Source organism: Prionailurus viverrinus, chromosome C2, assembly GCF_022837055.1.
Source record: "Prionailurus viverrinus isolate Anna chromosome C2, UM_Priviv_1.0, whole genome shotgun sequence".
NCBI lineage: Eukaryota > Metazoa > Chordata > Mammalia > Carnivora > Felidae > Prionailurus > Prionailurus viverrinus.
In genome coordinates, this window is record NC_062569.1 from 44,614,857 (window position 1) to 44,637,241 (window position 22,385).

Here is a 22,385-nt window from a genome sequence, read left to right on the forward strand (position 1 = left end):
CCTTTTCACTTCTACCATGTGTCCTTAGATATAAAATTATTCTCTTGTAGACAGCAAATAGTTGGATCTTTTATTTATTTATTTGAGTGTGTGCAAGCAGGGGAGAGGGAGAGGGAGAGGGAGAGGGAGAGGGAGAGAGAGAGAGAGAGAGAGAGAGAGAGAATCTTAAGTACGCTTCACACACAGCATGGAGCCTGACATGGAGCTTGATCCCGTGACCCTGGTATCATGACCTGAGCCCAAATAAAAAATTGGATGCTCAACCGAGTAAAACACCCAGGCACCCCTTGGATTTTTAAAAAATCCATTCAGTTGATCTATGTCTTTAATTGGTGTTATTTAAGCCATTTACATTTAAAGTATTTACTGATTGGGAAGGACTTACTATTGTCATTTTATTCATTTCCAGTCTGTCTTGTAGCTTTTTTGGTCTCTTTCCCTCTTGCTGTCTTCATTTATATTTTGTTGGCTTTTTATGTGTATAATGACATGTTCTGATTTCTTTCTCATTTCCCTTTGTGTATATTCTATCAATAATATTTGTGATTATCATTGCAATTACACAAAACATCTTAAAAGTTATACAGTCTGTTGTAAACTGGTGACTTCAGTTATGTATAAAAACTACTCCAAATCTGCTTTCTCCCATTATACAGATTTTTATATTACATATATCCATTAACATTGATTTATAATTACTTTTTATGCTTTTAAAAAACGTATTCTCTACATTTTTGTGATTTGCTCACTGCAATTGCATTATAGTATTCTATATTTATCTGTCATTACTTATACCAGGGAATTTTATAGTTTCATTTGGTTTTGTGTTGCTTTGTGTTGTCCTCTCATTTCATTTTATAGGACTTTTTCCAGAATGTCTTATAGAGAAGGTCTAGTGGTGATGAGTTTCCTGTTTTGTTTTTCTTTCTTTTTTTTTTTAATCAGGCAAAGTCTTAGTTTCTCCATTGTTTTTGGAAGAAGTTCTTTTTTGCTAGCTATAGTATTCTTTGTTGGCATTTATTTTCATTCAGTACTTCAAATATATTATCCCACTCCCTTCTAGCCTTCAAGGTTTCTTCTGAGAAATCTGATAATTTAAAAGGAGTTCCTTTGTGACAAGTCACATTTTTCTTGCTACCTTCAAAATTCTTTATCTGTGATTTTTGATAGTTTGATTATGATGTGTTTTGGAGTACATCTCTCTGGACTTCTCCTTGTTGGAACTATTTGAGATTATTGAATTTGTAAGTTTATTTCTCTCCCCAAATTTGGGATATTTGGGCCAGTTCTTCAGGTAGGTTCTCTGCCCCTTTCTTTTCTTCCTTCTAGGATACCAGTAATGGATAGGTTTCTGTTTGATGATGTCCCAGATGTTCCTTAGGCTGTCTTCATTTTTCTTCATTGCTTTTTTATTTTTGTTCTCTACCTTGGAAATTTCAAAAGGACCATCTTCAAGTTCACAGATTCTTCTGCTTGGTCAAGTCTCCTGCTGAAACCCTCTATGAAATTTTCAATTCAGTTTTTGTATTCTTCAGTTCCAGAATTTGTTTGGTTTTTCATAGTTTTGCTTTGTGGATATTATTTTTCTCATGTATCAATTTCCTTATTTTGTTGTCTTTCTTCTTTTTAATTCATTTAAGGTCCTTTTAACAACACTTTTTAATTCTTTGGCAATTTTTAGATTTCTTTCTTTAAGTTTGGTTTCTGGAGATATACTTTGTTCTTTTAAATGTGTTATGTTTCCTTGCTTCTTTGTGTATCTTATTTGTTATTGGGATTTGGGCATTTGAATAATCAACCAACTCTCCCAGATTTTGCAGTCTGGTTTCTAACAGAGAGGACTTTCTCCCTGACTAGAGATATGGAGACCTCTCAAGCCCTTTCTGGGTATGCACCCTCTCTGGGCTTGTGCACGTTATCTCCTGGTTGGAGAGGTTTGCCGGTTTCTACTCAGGCTCTCCCCCTGTTGTACATCTACAATATTGCAGCTTCTTGTGGTATAGTAAATTGTGATACTGGAGCTCTACCTAGTGTGTGCCTGTAGTACTGCAGACTCTAGGGCCTATTGGATTTTTTTTTCCCAGAGATCCCCAACCTAGGGACTGTTGGTACGTGGACCCATCAAGACAAACTCCCCTTGGGCAGTCCCTACCTCCCCAGGTAGAAAACAGGAATTGGGGGTTTCCTCCCAAACATGATGTGTCAAGAAAGAGGGGCTTTGGTATGACAGAGTGGATAGTGTCATGCATTTTCTACTGGGCTTTTTGATGCTGTTGGCTTCACCCATGCCTGGGGTACAGAAACCTTTTGTTTTTTAGATTCTTTACAGGAACATTTGGTCTGTCATTAAGTCTGTGTCTCCATGGCCAAAGGCAGATCTAGGGCTTTCTTTTCTGTCATCTTGCTGACATCATTCTTTTCCTTTGCTTTTGAAGGGTAATTTTGTAGGGTACAGAGTTCTAGGTTGGTGGGGTTTTTTTTCTTCAAGACTTTAAACATTCACTTCACTCTTTTTGTTCACATGGTTTCCAAGGAGAATCAGATGTAATTCTTATCTTTGTGCCCATATAGGTAGTGTTTTTCCCCCTCTGGCTTCTTTCAAAATCTTTTTTTGTATCTTTGATTTTTCTGCAATTTGCATATGATATGCCTGTCTAGGTGTAGTGTATTTTCAGAATTTATTCTGCTCCATGTTCTCTGATATTCCTGCCCCCCCCCTTTTTTTTCCTTTTTGGATCTTATGTTAACATAAGGGAGAATTTTCAGTCATTGCTTCAAATACTGTTTCTGTGCTTTTCTCACTTCTGATATTCTCATTGTGTATATGGTACACTTTTCTTTCTTCTTTTAGTTATCCTACAGTTCTTGGGTATTTTGTTCTGTTTTTTTTTTTTTCCTTTGCTTTTCAATTTTGGAGGTTTCTATTGATGCATCGTTCACAGAGTCTATCTTCAACTTTGTCCAGTCTGTTGATGAGCCCATCAGAGTTATTCTTCTGTTAGTGTTTTTTGATCACTAGCATTTTTTTTTTCAACGTTTCTTTTATTTATTTTTGGGACAGAGAGAGACAGAGCATGAATGGGGGAGGGGCAGAGAGAGAGGGAGACACAGAATCGGAAACAGGCTCCAGGCTCTGAGCCATCAGCCCAGAGCCCGACGCGGGGCTCAAACTCACAGACCGCGAGATCGTGACCTGGCCGAAGTCGGACGTTTAACCAACTGCGCCACCCAGGCGCCCCTGATCACTAGCATTTTAAAAAAATTCTTAGACTTCTCATTTTTCTGCTTACATTATCCATCTGTTCTTTCTTGTTGCCTGCTTTATTTATTAGAGCCCTTAGCATGTTAGTTGTCTTAAATTCATGGTCTGATAGTTCCAATATCCTTGTCATATCTGAGTTTGGTTCTGTCTCTTCAAACTGGTTTTTTGCCATTTAGCGTCCCTTGTAATTTTTTGTTGAAAGCTGAACATGATGTTCTGAGTTAAAGGAACTACAGAAATAGGTCATTGGTGGTGTAGTCATAAGGTGTGGGGGGATGAGAAGTGTTCTTTAGTCCTTTGATTGTCTCAGTCTTTTAGAAAGCTTGTGGCTTTGGGCTATGAACTTCACAAATGCTTCTCAGTTTTTTCCCAGCCTTTGGTGGGACCTGATGGCTATAGAGGTTGGAACTGGGTATTTGCCTTCTAACATGTTAGACTCTGATGAAAACCACAGTAGTTTATGGTCTGGTTAAATAGTTTTTCTTGGGTGCAGATTTGTTAAGAACAGCATGCTCTGGCATATTTCAGAATGGCTACTTTTCCCCCTCCCCTATCAGAAGTCCAAGGGGATTATTCTCCAGTATTTGCTCTGAGAACCTGGTAGAGCTTCACAAGGTAAAACAAAAATGTTCCAGTTCCCCTGGATTCTTAACTCTTTGGCTTGTACAGACTGAGCCTCTGGCAACTCATTAATTACAGTTTAGGTTTCCCTACCCCAGTAGTAGTTCCCATGGAAGCCTCTGCTTAGGAAGTTTCTGCTCTGATTAGTTGTGATCTCTGTATCTACCTGTCTATAACTCCAATTTTGGGTGCAGTAGTTTGCCCTATGAGTTCACTTCTCTGATCTAAGGAATGGTTTTTCAGTTTGCTCAGCTTTTTGTTAGAACAATGATGACTTCTATGCTCCTTCTATGCTGGACCAGAACCCCCCCCCCCACCCCACCCCAGAGTTTCCAACTCTCAAACTTGTCCATACTGAGCCTCCAGCAATTAATCAATTACAATTTATGTTCTTCTGTCCTGATATGGGTTCCCACAGAGTGGAAAATTCACACCTTGGTTATATGTGTCTCTCTGGATCATTGATTTACCTAGAAGTGAAACTGCCAAGTCACAAAATATGTATGTCATCAAATTTAATGAGTGTGCCACACTCCAAGGGGTTTATACCAGTTTACCATCCTACAAGAGTTCTATGAGAATTGCTGTTATTTTACACATTTCCAGGTCAGTCCGGTATCCTTATAAAGTTTTAGGTCTGATCACATCTACCAATCTTCCATTTTGTGCTCTAGTACCAAGAAAGCTATTTGTTATTTCTAATATTTATTTTGAGAGAGAGAGATCACATGAGCAGGGGGAGGGGTAGAGAAAGAGGAGAGAGAATCCCAACTAGGCTCCACGCTCACATGGGGCTTGATACTACATACTGTGAGATCATGACCTGAGCTGAAATCAAGAGTCACTCAACTAACTGAGCCACCCCAGTGCCCCTATTTGTTAATAGCACTACTGATTTATAGATGACTTTTGAAAAATGCTTTTAAAAAATACTCCTCTTACGTAACTTCTATAGTTAATCCTGAATTTAAATATCTATTCATGCATTCAGTAAATATATACTAGGCCCTTGCTGTGCTCTATCTAGGCACACTGTTGTACCTAAACATTAAGGATGCAATGGTAAACATAAATCAACAAGGGACTGTCATATTTCAAGTTTCTTATAAAATTAATATCTCACACTGGTTTTCCTTACCGAATAGAGAGTTTAGAAAACATTTTGATTTAATTCGTCTTTTTGTAACTTCCCAATACATAAAATTAGACAGGCCTTTCATTTTAAAATTAGCCTACACCTTGAAGATATTTTTTTGTGTGTGTTGTATTATTTTCAATTTCTATGAAACATTCATACCTAGCAAGGCTTACTTAGTAGGAACCTAAATATTTGTCCCAAATTATAGTTAAATCACAAGCCATTTAAATTGTTACACTAACCCTAAAAATAGTTACCAGCAGCTGCCAGAATTCCAAACCTTTGCTAATGTGTCCTCTATTGTATCCACTGACACAATAGAGACAATAGTTTCTAATTTGCACAGCCACATTTGGAGAGTGTAAAACTTTGTTCTTAACATACCTGTGATTATCCTGTTTTAAGCCAAATTAGGAGAAATTTAGAACCAATGAGTAAACGGATTAATTTCCTCTTAGAAGTGACAGACTAAACACATTTTAATAGTTGTTATTGTCTGTGAAAAAGTCATACTTCTTTCCCATAATTATGAATGAAAAGGTTAAGATAAAAAAAATGGTTTCCATATCAACATAGAATTGGAAACCACATTAATTTTTTTAAAAAGTTTGCCAAAAACCTTAAACTTGATTTTTACATCTTGGTTCAGATGCTTGGGGCTACACAGTCGAGAGTGTGAAAAGACTGTCAGGTTCTGCACTTTCAAAGGCTAATGATAATGTTGAAAACTGAGTTTTTTGTTTTGTAAATGTTTATTTTTGAGCATGAGTGGTGGAGGGGCAGAGAGGGAGACAGAGAATCCCAAGCAGGCTCCATGCTGTTAGCACAGAACCCAGCACGGGGCTTGAACTCATGAACTGCAAGATCATGACCTGAGCCAAAATCAAGAGTTGGACACTGAACCAACTGAGCCACCCAGGTGCCCCTATGCCTTTCAAGTTTAAGTCAGTAAGTACTTACTGAAGTAAGCCAGTTTGTCAAAAAGAAATCCCACCCACTTTTTCTTGTGGTAAATTATCTTACCAAGAATTCTAAATCCAGGCTGCAACATAAAATTGCACAGGTTGTACACTGCACAGCTCTAGGAGGTTATTGTTCATTCTTTGCCATCAGATTTTTATTATTTTTAACAATTATTTTTTGGCAGAGAGTAATAAAGTGCCTTAAGGTAGTACTGCTTTTTTTCTTAAAAGCATACTGTGCATAAAGGTGCCAACTGAGCCAGTAGAATTTCTGAACATAGAATGATTGATGTAGCACTAGAACCATCTTGAAAACCAACCATCCATGCAATCACCCAAATCCAGAATGCAGACACATTATGGGACAAAGGACCGAGTTTATTTAACAAATAAGATACACAATTGGGGCACGGTATTTTTAGATTAAAAGAGACAGGTTACCAACCAGGTGCAATGTTTGGATGCTGCTTGGATCCTAGTTTGAGTAAATATCTGTAAAAAATTATCTGTTTTGAGGCAACTGAATATGCCTTGGGTACTGGGTGATATTAAGAAAATAGTTCATTTTTTTAGATGCGATAATAGCACTGTGGTTGTTTTTTTAATGTCCTTATCGTTTAGAGACACATACTAAAGTATGTGTTGCTAAAATGTTATGTCTCAATGTTTGCTTTAAAATACTTAAGGGCTGGGTGGCTCAGATGGTTGAGTGTCCAATTCTTGATTTCAGCTCAGGTTATGATCCTAGGGTCATGGGATTGAGCCCTTCATCAGGCTCTGCACTGAGCGTGGAGCCTGCTTAGGATTCTCTCCTTCTTCCCCTCTATCCCACTCATGCTTTCTCTTTCTCTAAAAAAAAAAAAAAAAAAAAAAAAAAAAAAACAACAAAAAAGCAAAAACAAAATCTTAAGGAAAAAAGTAGAAGGTGGATCTAACAAAAATAGTATATTGAGAATTGCCGAAACTCAGTGATGGTAATATGAAGTCGTCTTATAATTTTGTGCATGTTTGAAAACTTCTCTCATTAAAAAAGAAAAAAGGAACTACATATTCTTACTGGATCTAGTAGAAATCCAGTAGAAATCAGTGAACAATGTTCATTATATTACCTCTTCTTTCTGCAGGAATTGTTCCATTTTAGGAATTATAGAGGGCCCCCAAATTCCGCTGAAGTCACAAGTTATTTCCTTTCCTATAGCTGGTTCCTGGGTTTTCTTCTACCACAGATAAACTTTGGCAATTTGTATCACAGCCATAACTGGAGGGGTGGGAGTAGTTCTTATGAATCCCATAGCGGTGTGCAAGTCAGCAGTTAATTTTTAGGAAGTCAGCAAAATGGTATGGTGGAAATACAAGATTTGGAAGATGTGTGACCTCGAGCTAACCACTTAACCTACCTCTGATAATACCTGCACTAAGTACCTCTAAGATAAAAGAAAATCATGACTTTTCAAGTACAAATGACAAAATCATGACTTTTCAAGTGCAGATTATTGTAGACCAGAACTAAGCAAGTCTAGGCTCTTGTTAACTGTATTCAGGATGTCTTAACTTCTGAAGAAAAAGAAATGTGAAGTTGTTATGTGACAGTGTCTGCTTTAGGTCTTATTAGACGGTTATTCCTCTCAAGTACTCAGAATTGTTTTCTAACCATACAAAGCACATTTGTTTAGTACTCTGTTATGGGAAATGTTTGCATGTATATTGCTGCATTTGGCCTCTTAATCCATGACTTATTTTTATGAATTTTTTTTAAAGATGTTTTTCTCCATCCAATAGTATTATGTCAGCAAACTTTCACAGGCTGGTCATCTTGTGTGACTCATTTTAGTAATTAAACACACATTTAACTGGTTCCATGTTGGCCACAATCAGGAAGAAACAATGAAACTTTTACAAAGTTAGGTTACAGTTTCTGCCCTCCAGGGGTAAAAAAGGTATGCTGTGGTCCAGAGATTCTCAACCTTTGTCTGCTTTATGCTGCCATAGACTTTACATGTGCAATTCACTGCCATCAGTAACTTCTCTTATATGCCTGTTTCTCGGTCCTGGCGTGTCGTGGGTTGAGTAGGCACTTGGTAGCACTGCTTCTGGTCAGTCATCAGTACTTTTAGTCTTGTTCTTCTGTAAAACAGGAGGCTCCTTTGCTGCCATTTATCTTTTGGTTCACTGCTTAACAGCAAACATTTGAGAGTTTTGTGTGCTAGGCACAGATCTGTGGGCTTTATATCGGATTATCTTCTCCTTAGTTCTTGCCTCTTCCTAGTGAGCTGTTTCAGATGACATCCATGCTTTTATGTCCTACCCAGACCTTTCTTCTAAGCTCCAGGCCAGTCCCGTATCTCCAGTTAGCTAATAGACATCTCTGCCTAGATAACCTATACAATCTTCACACTTAATTATGTCCCAAACTGTTTTCCCTTCTGCATTAGTCAGCATATATTTGACCAGTTACTGTGTTTGGTGTTGGGAGATCGGAACTCCCTGTCCATAATGATATACAGCAAGAAAACCTCCATGGTTTATTCTGAGAATCATTTGTATGTAAGAATAAAGTCAAACTTCTACTTTAAGCCTAAGGGTCTTATGGTCTGAGCCTGGCTTTTACCCCTCACCTCATCCCATTCTCTTTGCATCTTACATTCTAGCCACATGGGCTACTTCCTGTGCCACCCATACATCCCTGCTTTGTTTACCTCTAAGTCCCTATTCTTCCTTTAACCTCTGCTTTAATATAATTCATGGTGTCGAGCAGGCACTTATTCTATATTTGCCATGTAAATGTCCTTGTATGTCTGTTATTATAATGGACATTTTAAAAAACTTACGGATCAGAAATGTGATTCCCATTTTCAAAGAATTTCTAATGTAGGGCAAATGTAATTTATATATATTTCCATGGAAAGTAAGATTTCCTATCACAATACAACATTTCTTATATTACAATAAAATGTGTGATCCACTGAGAAAGTCTAGATACTCTACCTTTGCAGAGAGAGTGCGTTCTGACACACTGTGGTCTAAATAAGCTGCACATGTTGTTCAGGCTATAATTAATCTTTAGTAACAGTTACACATTATTTCAGGATAAAATATAATCACAAAACACTAACCATTTCTTTATTATTTAGAATTAACTTATCCATTCTTGGTTTATTAAAAAAAATTTTTTTTAAACGTTTGCTTATTTTTGAGACAGAAACAGAGCATGAACGGGGGAGGGTCAGAGAGAGAGGGAGACACAGAATCCGAAGTGGGCTCCAGGCTCTGAGCTGTCAGCACAGAGCCCAACGCGGGGCTTGAACTCACAGACTGTGAGATCATGACCTGAGCCGAAGTCAGACGCTTAACTGACTGAGCCACCCAGGTGCCCCATTCTTGATTTAAAAAAGAAATTGCGGGGCGCCTGGGTGGCTCAGTCGGTTAAACGTCCAACTTCGGCTCAGGTCATGATCTCGCCGTCCGTGAGTTGGAGCCCCGCGTCAGGCTCTGGGCTGACAGCTCAGAGCCTGGAGCCCACTTCAGATTCTGTGTCTCCCTCTCTCTCTGACCCTCCCCTGTTCATGCTCTCTCTCTGTCTCAAAAAATAAACGTTAAAAAAAATAAAAAAGAAATTGCCAGCCTATTAATTTGCTTCCATTCCCTCTCCTGCTCCTGTTGTATCCTAATAATGCCAAATAAAACACTTAAAAGTTAAGCAAACAGCCATCATTTAAAATTACATACATCATCTTTGATTTAACCCCTCTTTTATTACGTACACCTAGTCCCCAGATTCAATGAGTTGTTCTTTCAAAATGATTATTGGATCAGAGCATCTCTATCCATTCTTGTTACCACTGTATCATGCAAGCCCTTCATCAGTTTGTTACTTGAATCTTGGGAGTGACAATCCAGTCAGTCTTACTGTCTTTAGGCTCACTGAGCTCAGTATCCCAGGCCTGGGTCCCTTCAGCACACTGATCAACAGTTGTTAAGATGCTATTTCATACATCAATCATTCCTCTGATTGAAAGCTTTCAATTGATCTCTATGGCCTAAGAAGTCATTTCAGAGTCCTGTTAGTATTCACCGCTTTTCATAATTTGTCTCCACCAGACTCATCCAACCTTATTTTCCACTGCTCTTTATCTCTAACCTTGCATAACTGATTCTATGTTTATTTCTTCTTTGCAAACGCTTTTCAACCGTTATTCTCCCATTAGTATCTTCTTCCTTAGTTTTTCTAAATCCAGATTATCTTGAAGGCCTGACCCTAGTCCCTCTCTAAGAACCCTTCTCCTGTATCTCCTAGTACAGTGAGCTCTTCCTTCTTGTATACCATCTGATGATCAGTAGCCACAAGATCAGATATTGCCACTGTGCAAAACATTATAATCTTTATAGTACTTTTGTTGTCTTTAGAGCTGGCTGGCATATTCAACATTGGACCTGGATAGTAAAATCTGAGGCCAACTTTACTCCATCAGTCAGGATCTACAGAATTTATGTACATTATATAAAAATATTTAGCCTTTTATACTTAGATTTATGTGATTAGGTCTTCTGATGAGCAATTGGAGGCAGAAATCAAGATTTCCTGGGAATAACTTGGGTAGTTATTCATATATTCCTTCAATAAATATTTACTGAGTACTTTTACTCTGTGCCAGGCACTCTTCTAGGTGCTAGGGAAGCTGCAATAAATAAAAAAGAAAAAAAAATCCAGCCTTTGTGGAGCTTAGTGGGGGCAAATGAACAAATAAAAAATAAAGTAATATAGCAGTAAGTGCAATAAAGAAAAACAAATGAGTGATAGGAGAGGAGATGGGATACTATTTTAGGAAAGACAGGGAAGACTTCTGTGAGGACACTTTGAACAGAGAATAAACAGGAAGGGAAAGGGAGAACACTGCAGCCAGAGGAAGAGAACTACATAGGTCTTGAGACAACAGTGTGACATATTCAGGGAACAGTAAAGAGCTTGTGGCCAGTATGGTGGTGGGGTGGAGGAAGAGTGATTAGAGAGGAAGTCAGAGATAGACGGGGAGCTAGATCGTGCCAGGACAAGGACTTGTGATTGTATCATGTGATGCTGTAACTTGGGTGGGCTTTGAGCATTAGAATGACCTGCTCAAAGTACTGTGGCAAAGGATCCTTTATGCTGGTGAATGGAGAACAGACTAGGGATTGATAGTGAAGCAGGGAGAGTTCATATGGGATGTACCAGGTGAGAGGCAGATGCTGCCCATTTAACCAGCCATCATGAAATGAACAAAGGCTTTGTGGTATTTGTTATTTAGCATGTATTTATTGGGAGCCCAGTCTGTAATAAGCACTATATGAACACTGGGGATATAATGGTGAGTAAAAGACAGTCCATCTCTTCACAAAGCTAAGAATCTATAACTAATGCTAGTTAATATTCTGTGTTGAACTGTTTCAGGGGAAAACTGTTCTGAATTTACTCTTAAAAACCAAATCAGAAAAGAAAATATTTCTCTGTTCCTCTAACGGAGTACTTACTTACATAATGGCCACAAAGCAGTAAAATAATGAGGTTCCAAGTTGGGTAGGAGTTACTGTCATGCCTATGGCTTCTGAGAAATCAGTGCATTCTTGAGTTACCTGAAGGTGAACTATTTTATTATTTCATGTCCAGGAATAGAGATCTCAAGGTCTGCATTGTAACTTTGAGGTGGACTGAAGGGGATTGAGAGCCTGTAGGTTGGTTTGTATCATAGTACTCTTGATCTTTATCATTGGCCCGTAGCTCCGATTACTAGAACTACACCTTCAGTCCATTAACCTCTAACTGAAGAAGTCAGTGTCCTTTATACCAAGTGAGTTAACTGGAATTAAACTGACTTGGAATGGGCATATTGCACCCAATAAAAATCTGGTAATTTTCTATTTTAGATCTTGCGAGCATGTATCACACCTATTATATAAAAGCAAGCAAATCATGTACTCTGCATCATTTAGTTCTCGGAACAACCAACTAAGGAAAGTACTGTCATGACCATTCATAAGGAAAATGAGACTCAGACATATTACGTATAATACCTGGGGGGGAAAGCCAGGTAAACATTATATATCAGGGCTGCAATGCAAATTCTTGACTTCTGACACTGTACTTGTAAATACTACCTACCCTATCTTTACTCTCCAGTTACTACCATTTCAAAATAAAATAAGTTGTCTCCTGACTTTAATCCTTCCCATTCCTCTTTTCTTGTCCTCTCCCCACCCCCAGCTGTACTTAACCTCCTTCCTAATTTACTATGTCAAAGAGAAAGAATTTTTTTTTTTTTGAGATGAAACTAATTTCCCAAAGTTTCAGGTCTACCAGCAGTATATGAGAATACTCACTTTATCATATTCTACAATAACCAGGTAAATTACCTATTTATATTTCTGTTCTTATAACTGTATGCACTTTTTAGAAGGACATTAAATGATTTTTTTAAGTCACTTTTGCTGCACTGAGGGTTGTAATTAAATATTAGACCAATCTAGTTGATAGGCAAAAGTATCTAGAGGTGGGGTGCCTGGGTGGCTCAGTCGGTTAAGCGTCCAACTTCAGCACAGGTCACGATCTCATGGTCTCTGGGTTCGAGCCCTGCATCAGGCTCTGTGCTGACAGCCTGGAGCCTGCTTAAGATTCTGTCTCCCTCTCTTTCTGACCCTCCCCCATTCATGCTCTGTCCCTCTCCATCTCTCAAAAATGAAAAATCGTTAAAAAAAAAAAAAAGTATCTAGAAGTAATTCTGCTATATGTAAAAGTAATGTAGGCCCAGTGCATCCTCCACTTTAACTCCAAGGGTGCCTGAAGCTGCTCAAGTTTTTTGTTTTATTTCTTTCATATGAGGGAAAAGAAAAATAACTACTGGATTAGAACACACAACTACTTAGGGATATACATAATTTGAGTTTGTTGATGTTGGCTCTGGAAGGGTGTTGCAAATCTTGATCTTCTAGGGGCCTGAAAAGGAATAATGAAAAAAGAATAACAATACCTTTAGTACTTAATGTAAGTACTTGAGGTCTGGCACAATATTTATCATTATCAAGTCCCTTTAATTTTGCCTTTTAACTTCAAGATAATGACAAATCTTTTAATATACTTGCTCCTGTATCCAGAAAGTTCTTGGGTATAACTCCAGTTTACCTGCATAATGCAATCAAGTTAAAACCAAGTAAGATAGGGAAGACAGGGAAACTTAGGTTTAAAAAGAAAATCACTCGGGGGCACCTGAGTAGCTCAGTCAGTTTTATCTCAAGGTTTGTGAGCTCAAACCCTGCACTGGGGAGCCTGCTTGGGATTGTCCCTCTCCCTCTGTCTCTCCCCCCTCCCTCAAAATAAACATTTAAAAAAGAAAAAAAAAAATCTCTTAAAATGGAATTTGGCCAATGCTTAAATTTGGATTTTAAACTTGTTATATGGATTTATGGCCTCTAAGGCACTTTTTATTCTTATCCTTAATTAGTGAAGTAATTCATGAACACATTTCCAGAAACAAAGTTGCCAGTGTCCTGCTCTTTCCTTCAGTGGAGTCATTTGTTTTCTTACTATGCACAATCACATTTCATCATCAGAACACATAAAGAATGTGTGTTCTTCAATTAAACTTTTAGAATATAGCTGCTCTTTTGTAGCATCCTAGAAAGGTTTGTAAAAATATGAAGCCATGGAGACAGAAATAAACTATCTTTGCTCCTTTTCCATATGGGCCAATATGAAGGAAAAAAGTGCTCTGGCTTATGAATTGGAAACATTTTTATTTCTAATTAAGTGACAGGTTAAGAGTATTTCTTAAATGCTTGCTCTTTTTACATTGTGAATCAAAGGGGATTATTTAAATGTGAAATTCTAAGTAGATGTGCTAGAAGATAATACAGGCCTAATGGTTAAGACCACGGATGGACTTTAGTCTGACAGACCTGTGCTGGCATTCTGGATCACCATTTATTGGCTGTGTGACCTTGTGCAAGTTTCTTAACCTCTCCATATACTCCTTCACGTGTAAATGTGACTGACAGTACCTATATTTCATAAGGGGGGGGTGGGGTGGGAGAAGATTTAAATCAATATGGAAATCAGTATGTTAAATGCTTATAACACAGTGCCTGGCACACAGCACTTGGTGGCAATTATTATAAAAACAAAACCTTAAGTAAAAATCATAAATATTAGTGTTATAAAAATTCAGTGATTAAACATTTCCTTTATGATGAAAAAAAAAAAGATTGCCAAAATCATGAAGCAGCTTAAAAATATGTAACTTTGTAAATATTACACATGAAGTTTCTTTCCGAAAGTAGCCCTAAGTTTGAGCTGGTTGTATTTTTGCTTTAAAATGTTTTGGTTACCACGAGACTTGACATTTAAAGGGGAGAAAAAAAAAAGGACTATTTGTCATGCATGTTCTAGCATATGCTAATGGTTTTGACAAAGTACACTTAGATGTTAGAAAGAAAAAAAAAATCCCAATCGTTGCCATTTTCTCACAGTTGTAAATACAACTATGGATGACTGAAAACACATAGAACACTTCTATGGGTACTCACCACTCTAGTGAGTCACAGCACCAAACCATGCAAGTCTTGAGAATTCTTGTAGGCTTAGAATGTAGTAGAAATGCTAACTGTAGGGGATTTTATAATATTTTGGAAATATCTGCCAAACAAAACAAATTTGGCATTTGCCAGTTTTCCATAGGCATATTCTGGAATCCCACCCACAGAAACCACACTTGAGGCTGTGGCACTAGCGGTATCTGTGAGGTTAGTCACTACTCTCATAGTTGACCATACTTTAGGGATGTGATCACCTTGCTTTCTCACTGACCTTCACTTGGCAGCTCTTTCAAAAGTGTTTGTGCTGATTAACACTTAAGTGATTTAAATATCAAGTTAGCCATTTCTAACACACATAATAGTGTTTTAGTTGTTTTCTTGCTTCTGAAGCAGCCAACTTCCTTTTGGCTCTTTACTACTCATTATTGCCCTCAAAAATAGCTCTTCAATTGAAATTGTGGTTTCCTGGCCCATTCGGTTAATGTATTTCTCCCAAGTCTATAACCAAAAGACTGGTTACTACACACCATGTTTCAGAGCAGATGAAAAATCCTTATGTTTTCACTTAATCCTTCTACTAAACATTTGAAGCAGTCTCCATGCGAGCTGTCTCCCCTGCAGTCAGTATGTGAAGGAGCCTGATCCCCAAGATATAAACTTTAAGTTACCAGACACTTGTGCCTTATAGCTTCATCATTGAGATTTTCCAAGATAGGTGTAAAAAGCAAAGGATATTATTTCAGGGACTGGAAAAAAGCAATACGGCATTTTAAAGCAGAATGTGTAAAAGTGGAGCAATACTCAGTTTTATAGTTTTTTGTTTCTTTAACCTATCAACTGAGACATGCTTAATTTTTATGACTACATTTAACTGCCTTTACTGTAACCTTAAAAATATTAGTTCCTTTGTCCAGGGCTTAAAAATAATCAGGAAGAATTCTCAAGCAAATCTGGGTTTAAAAATATTTTGTCCTGTTCTTTTGTTCAGAATTCTTGGGAACTGGTACGGAGGAGAAGAGAACAGAAGATAAAATTCAGTTTACTTGCTAGAAAGAGCGTTCATTTTTTTCTTTACTGGTAAAGTAGGGAATAAGTGGCAAGGTATTTTCTCTACCACAACAGTAATTTTTGCTTTGAAGCTCATGAACCCAATGGTACATCTTCCCTGGGCAAGTTATTTAAAATGTTTTTGTTATTATCTCTCATGAAACCTGTATGTGTTTAGCCCTAAATGTTCACTCTTGTATCGTTTACTTAAGGAAACATATTCTAGTTGACTTAAGCCTTGGTCTATTTTGTTATTAAACTGAACAATTAAGTTTTGCATCAATTTGTATGTGCTATAGCTAATCTCAAACTAGCTCATTTTTTAGTCATCTCTAGAAATGGGGATTCCTCTTTCTAGATCTAATGTTATGTCCAAATGTTTCTGTCACAACATGGCTAAATGCAGGTCACCACTTAACTTTTGTGTTAGTTTGTTCACGAATGAAAGGCCAGTGTGGTTGAAGCATGTGTGAAGGGGTGGTAAGGCTGGTGTGAGAGGAGATGGGAGAGATGGGGGTCAGATAATATACAGTTTTATGAAGGTCATGATAAGGAGCTCAGATTTTATTCTAAGTGAGATGGGGAACCATCTAAATGAAACTGACATGATGTGTTAAGAAATAAAATAAAATAAATCACGCTGGCTGCACCGGAGAAAAACCACAGGCGGCAGAACAGGAGGTAGACTAGAGGCTCTTCTAGTAATCCAAGCTATTGGCCCAGAGTAATTGTGGAAATGGAGAAGGGGACAAATTCAGGACATGTTTTACAGATAAAAATTTACAGGACTTAGTGACAGATTGAATATAGGCTCTAAGGAAAAGAGACATTCAGGGCACGCCAGGCCTGATCGGCAGTTCATGCCACTGCAATGGCTGCTTTAAGTCTATGCGATTCCTATTCTGATGGGTCATTGCCTTTGCTGTATTTGATGATCCAAGGTTTTGGAGAGAAACAAGGAAGAACACTTCCAGACTGATGGGATTTTAAAAGAGCATTCATGCAATTTTTCTAAAACATTATTCAAGTAATAATAATGCCAGAAACATTCTAGACAGAAAGGTTTCCATACTGTTTCAAATAACACACGTGAATCTCATCCCTCCTGTAACTTAACATCTATCCACTAACAAATTAGCAAAGTCGCTGTCATTTGACAAAACCTGGAGAGGCTTTCTATTAGGGTTTCTCAACCTCTGTGCTACTGGCATTTATATGGGATAAGCCTTTCTGTGAGGGGCTGTCCAGAGCATTGTGGGATGTTTAAGCAGCATCCCTGGCCTGCTAGATGCCAGCAGCACCATCTCCCATAAATGTCTACAGATGTCACCAAATGTCCCTGGGGGGAAGAATCCTATCCAGTTAAAAACCAGTGGTTTACACTAAGCAAAATTTTATAGCATGGTGCGGACAGTAACAAAACAAACATTTATTACCACTTGTAAAACCCTTTTATGCTACCAGTACCGAGGACAAATTGGTTATTTTTTAAAAACCTGCTAAAGTTATAAACCATACAAATAAATGCCTCAAATTTAACTTTAAGTTACAGATAAAGCCACTGAACAGTTATTTGCTGTTGGGCCACGGTCTTGAGTAGGAGTCCACTGACTGGATTTCTAGGTTGTCATGGTACATGATGCATTTCCTACCATTTTTAGTGTCAGACATTTTAAAATGGGGCAAAATTGGATTCTGCTTTCATTCTTTTTATCAATACATAAATTTGTCCAATCTGTTACATTTCTCACCCATACTTCATATAATCTCATTTTGGCTGGCGAGGGGGTGGGGGAGCAACAGCTTTTATTATAAGGGTTCTTAATAGTCACCCTAGCTTGTCAAATAAAACCAGTCTTTTATACTCACAGTTCAAGAACTGCTGAATATTTCATTAAATTGCATAATTACCCTATGTGATACAACAGATTCAATGACCACTGCTCATACCTCTCTTTAGGCACACAGCTCATCTGGTGTGACAGAAGCACACGGTGCTATTAGAGAGCAGCCTCCTCCCAGTACACCAGGTCATGAGTAGTATTCCTGTCCAGCCAGTTTTATCAGGGGGCGATTTGTACCAAACACTATGTAAAATATTCTTGTGTTAGTTCTTTTAATCCACAATCCTAAGACACAGGTATGTTAATATTTTTGTTTTGAGAATACTGAAACATGGAGATGTATCTTGCACTAGGTTACAGAGCTAATAAATAAAATTTTTATGATGAAAACCCCCAGCATTCTCACGTGTGCTTTACCATTTCATCACAAGTCCAAGGCCAGGGGGGTTAGTTCTTTACAGAGCACTGGGCTCCAGTCTGGTGCACCATCACAAACTATACTGCTGAGTCTTGACCCATCATCTTCTTATAATTCCATCTCCTAGAACAATTCAGAGGACTGATAGGAAAGCTAAGTGACTCTGAAGTATCAAGTCCGTATATTTAGGGCTAACTCCAATACTGCCTGTATTAATTTCCTATTGCTGTGGTAACAAAGTACCATAAACTTAGTGACTTAATCTCCCCCTCCATCTTCCAAAGCCAGTAACATAGCATCTCCCTGACCATTCATCCAGTCACATCCTCCTGACTGTGAACTTTTCTGCCTCCCTCTTGCACTTTTATGGACCTCTGTAATTACGCTGGGCCCACCTGGCTAATGCAGGATAACCTCCCTATCTTAAGAAAATGAGGCTTAGAGCCTTGGGGCACAGCTCTGGACCAGTCCATTCCTGTTCAGTTATATTAACTGTATCATTTTCTGAAAAATGTGTGGCATTTTATAAGGAAACAAATTGTGAGGTGTTTCACTTCAGAATAAATACTAAATCATTGGTTCCATCTCCGTAACACAGTGAATTAAATAACACAAATCGCATCTTAAAAGTCATTTATAAGAGGTATTGGCTATAGGAAGTTATTCCTTAGTTTATAATAGCAAGGAGATGGTCAATTAAATGTCAGTACAATTCTACAAAATCAGTAGGTTTGGCACAAATAATTCTTCCAGATACAATGATGGCCTTATAAATAAATTTAGTAATATCAGAACTTAACCTCTGATATTTTTAACCCTGTAGTTTAGCTTCTGTAATAGATGTTTCCAATGATACTTTTCTAGATAGCAGAGTTTCCTTTAGATTTTAGGCCATGTGTTACACAACTTTTGCCCTTGTCTTTATTTTTAAAAATGAAATATCTGAGGACTCACATATGATAATAAAGTACAAGCAGAATATCCTATTACTTTTTGCTGAAGATCCAACAGGAATTTATTAGATCTTCAGCAAAAAGTAATAGGATATTAGATACACGAAGACAGAATATACATAAAATTGGTACTAAAAATCCAATGTTTAAAACTGTTGTAATGGTGTGAATTTCTGAGAGCAAAACCTGAGACAAGGAGTAAGATGCAGGGGATTTCTTGGGGAAATAACCTCAGGAAGCAAGAGTGAGGGAGTGGGGAAGAGTGAGGGAATGATAAATGAAGTGGGTCTTACTGAGCTAGTTACCTCTGTGGACGGCAGGGTCTCCATCCCCCAGAGTCCCTCTGAGGAGCCATGTGCTTCAGAATCATCCCTCTGAAGAAGACTGAGGCCTTTATCCACCAGATTACCTCCTCTAATGGTAACTAGAACCGTTTGATGGGCACTAAAATTTAAAGTTTGATATGAGAAATCAGTGATGACTGAATTGCTTATTAAAACCATCCTCCATGTAAATGGATCAAATGTATAATTACAGATACAGTGGAGTCCTTTATTTACTCTTTTAATAGTTTGATCTTTGAGCTTAATAGTTTTACTAGTTTGAGATGCATATAATCGGTCTCACCGAATTCCACAAAGTTTTAACACAGAAGCTTGTATTTGTTATAAAATGCATTTGATACTTGATTCTATGGTAACCAAGTTCAAAACACTGAACAAAAAATAGTGTTATTAAAGCTTTCTTTTTAGGACTCCTCCTGAATGTACAATTTTAAATGACTAAAGGATGTTAAAGGGATTGATCGAACGATCATTCCCTTTATGGGTCATGTTCATCCAGACTATCCAGACAATGGCTTTATTTCTGATCTGCCTTCCAAGGTGAAGGCAGGTGAATCTATCTTTTGTTCCCTGAGATTTTTAAGTTTGTACCTATCGTATACACTTAATGGAAAACACCGAATTGAAAACAGTCACAGGGGTCACTGCCACTACTGACTCAACTTCAAAAGCTGCTGTATGTAAGACTGCTAATTTCTTTAAAATCAAGTACACATGAATTCCAAAAAGAGCTATTAATAAACCTTCGTGATTTCTAAAGGTAGTAACTTCAAATAAGAAATTAAAAGGGCAGCAGTATTAATAAACACCATTTAGTGAATACCTATGTGCCTGGCCTTTTGCTCACTCACAAACCTGCAAGGTAGACAGAATCTCTTTACAGATAAAAGAACTGGATATCAAAGACTAACCTGCCAAGCATCACAAAGCTAGTAAATCTTGGAAAGGAGATTTGAAGCTTAGTGTCTCATTCCAAATGTTTTTCCACTAACATATTAAAAAAAACACTTGAGTATGTTCTGTTTCCATTTTTACTTTAAAAATTACCCAGACTTTAAGAAATCTAAAGAGTAAAATTTTGTTGTCTTTGTGTATTTCAAAACTCGCATTTGAATAGTCCTGTGAAACACTACTACAATGATGATTCTTTTAAAAATAATCTTTTCCAAAGTTAAGGTAAACAAACTTGACATCCATTTTTAATTTCTTATTTTAGGTAAAAGGTTAATTATTTAAATTAAAACTTCAGGTTCCTGAACTTAAAGCAGCTCCCTGATCTGACAGGAAACAAGACAAAGGTATCATTTACAAATCAAAAGGTCAATCAAAAGACATTTAAAATAACTGAGGAAGACCTCACTTTAAGAATTTGAAAGTTCTCTACCTCTTTTCATTAATTTTATTTACTACTGTCTGTCATAGGAGATGAATATGATGTATGTGCCATTTGTTTGGATGAATATGAAGATGGCGACAAGCTCAGAATCCTTCCTTGTTCCCATGGTATGAATAATTATATACTGCTTTGAGTTTACACGTAATTTGTATTTAGGCTCAGTATTCGAGGAGGAGACAAAAGAGTTATTGGTACACTATAGGCCAAGTCTTTTAGTAATTAGTGGTGTCATTAAAGGATGGAGGTAGATTTATAAAAATTCACAAACTTTTCTTCTCTTGTCCATACATGATACTTATAGATCAGAAGAACGTGAATAAACATGGCAAGAAATTAAAAATGTAATGTTCTCAACCACAATATACTATCTAAAAGATGTGTATTTTGCTTTAACAGCTTATCACTGCAAGTGTGTAGACCCCTGGCTAACTAAAACCAAAAAAACCTGTCCAGTCTGCAAGCAAAAAGTTGTTCCTTCTCAAGGCGACTCAGACTCTGACACAGACAGTAGTCAAGAAGAAAATGAAGTGTCAGAACGTACCCCTTTACTTAGACCTTTGGCATCTGTCAGCACCCAGTCATTTGGGGCCTTGTCGGAATCCCGCTCACATCAGAACATGACAGAATCTTCAGACTATGAAGAGGATGACAACGAAGATACCGACAGCAGTGATGCAGAAAACGAAATTAATGCACATAGTGTTGTAGTCCAGCTGCAGCCTAATGGTGAACGAGATTACAACATAGCAAATACTGTTTGACCTTCAGAGGGTGATTGGGTTATTTCCTAATAAATGTTTATTTAGGTATATAATTTTTTTGCTCCCTTCAGAGATTCCTGTAGAAATAACTTATTTTTTAGTATTCTATCAGATTACTGAAGGTTTTTTTGATCTGGTATTTATCTGCAGGAGTATACTTCATTTCACTGATTAACTAGTAATAGACTGGTGCCGTAACTCAACCATCAAATCAACTCTTCTTTTGGAATGAACTATAGCCAAAACATTTAAAAAAAAAAAAATTCCTCCGTATAGCTTGCGGTTAAGACCTAGATCACAGTATGCAAATGTTTCGTGTTTTACACACAAGGTCAATGCTGTGGCCACCTAGCATGAGCTAATAAGCAACTTCCATTTGCATAAAGTTTACCTAGAGTTGTTGAGTTGGAATATATTTGTTTTTGTATTTTCCCAAATTACCATCACTCATAGGGGTAACAATTTAGTATTTTTCCTTCTATCAGCGCCACAAAGAAACTCAATGCTGTCTTTTTTTCTTTCTATTCCCAAGTAGTCTTATCCTGACAGGAATGGTCTGTACTAGTGCAGATTTCATAGGTTTGTTTTCCCCCCCCCCCCCGCCAAGGTTTTAAATACTATAGTGTTATGTATGAATTTGATTCATCAGCTAAAGTAACATGTCTCTGGACTTGACTTACTGAATTTCAGTATCCTTAAGGGTTTTGTGTTATGATCAAAAAAGAAAATGCTGTATAAAAATACCAAACTTCAGCAACTGTTAATACTCTGTTAATACAGATCATACCTCTTAACAAAGAGCATCTTATGCTAATTAGCCCTGCTAAACTATGTACAGAGGAAATTGTTCAAGTATTGGATTTGAAAATAATTGCTTATGTTTAACAGAACTAATGATGTATTTAAATAATGTATTATGAAAAGCTAAATTATATTATACATCACTGTAACTATGTAGAAAATATAGACTTAAGTATAATCAAAATGCTAAGAATTTTTATATGGCCTTGTATGAAGGGAGTTTGAATGTTAATAAACACGTTTTCCACTTTAAGAAATGGCAAATATTTGTTCTACTGT

General features: G+C 37.3%; 1 protein-coding gene across 4 annotated transcripts in view; it reads left to right on the plus strand.

Moving 5' to 3' along the window:
* RNF13 (ring finger protein 13) overlaps positions 1–22,359 on the plus strand; it is a 168,448-nt gene extending 146,089 nt beyond the window's left edge. For all 4 annotated transcript variants that reach the window (XM_047874479.1, XM_047874478.1, XM_047874480.1 and 1 more), the window contains 2 exons: positions 20,571–20,651; positions 20,941–22,359. In XM_047874479.1, coding sequence (XP_047730435.1) covers positions 20,571–20,651; positions 20,941–21,305 — 446 coding nt within the window. In that variant the 3' untranslated portion in view covers positions 21,306–22,359. The remainder of the gene's footprint in view (positions 1–20,570; positions 20,652–20,940) is intronic.
* The last annotated feature ends 26 nt before the right edge of the window (positions 22,360–22,385 follow it).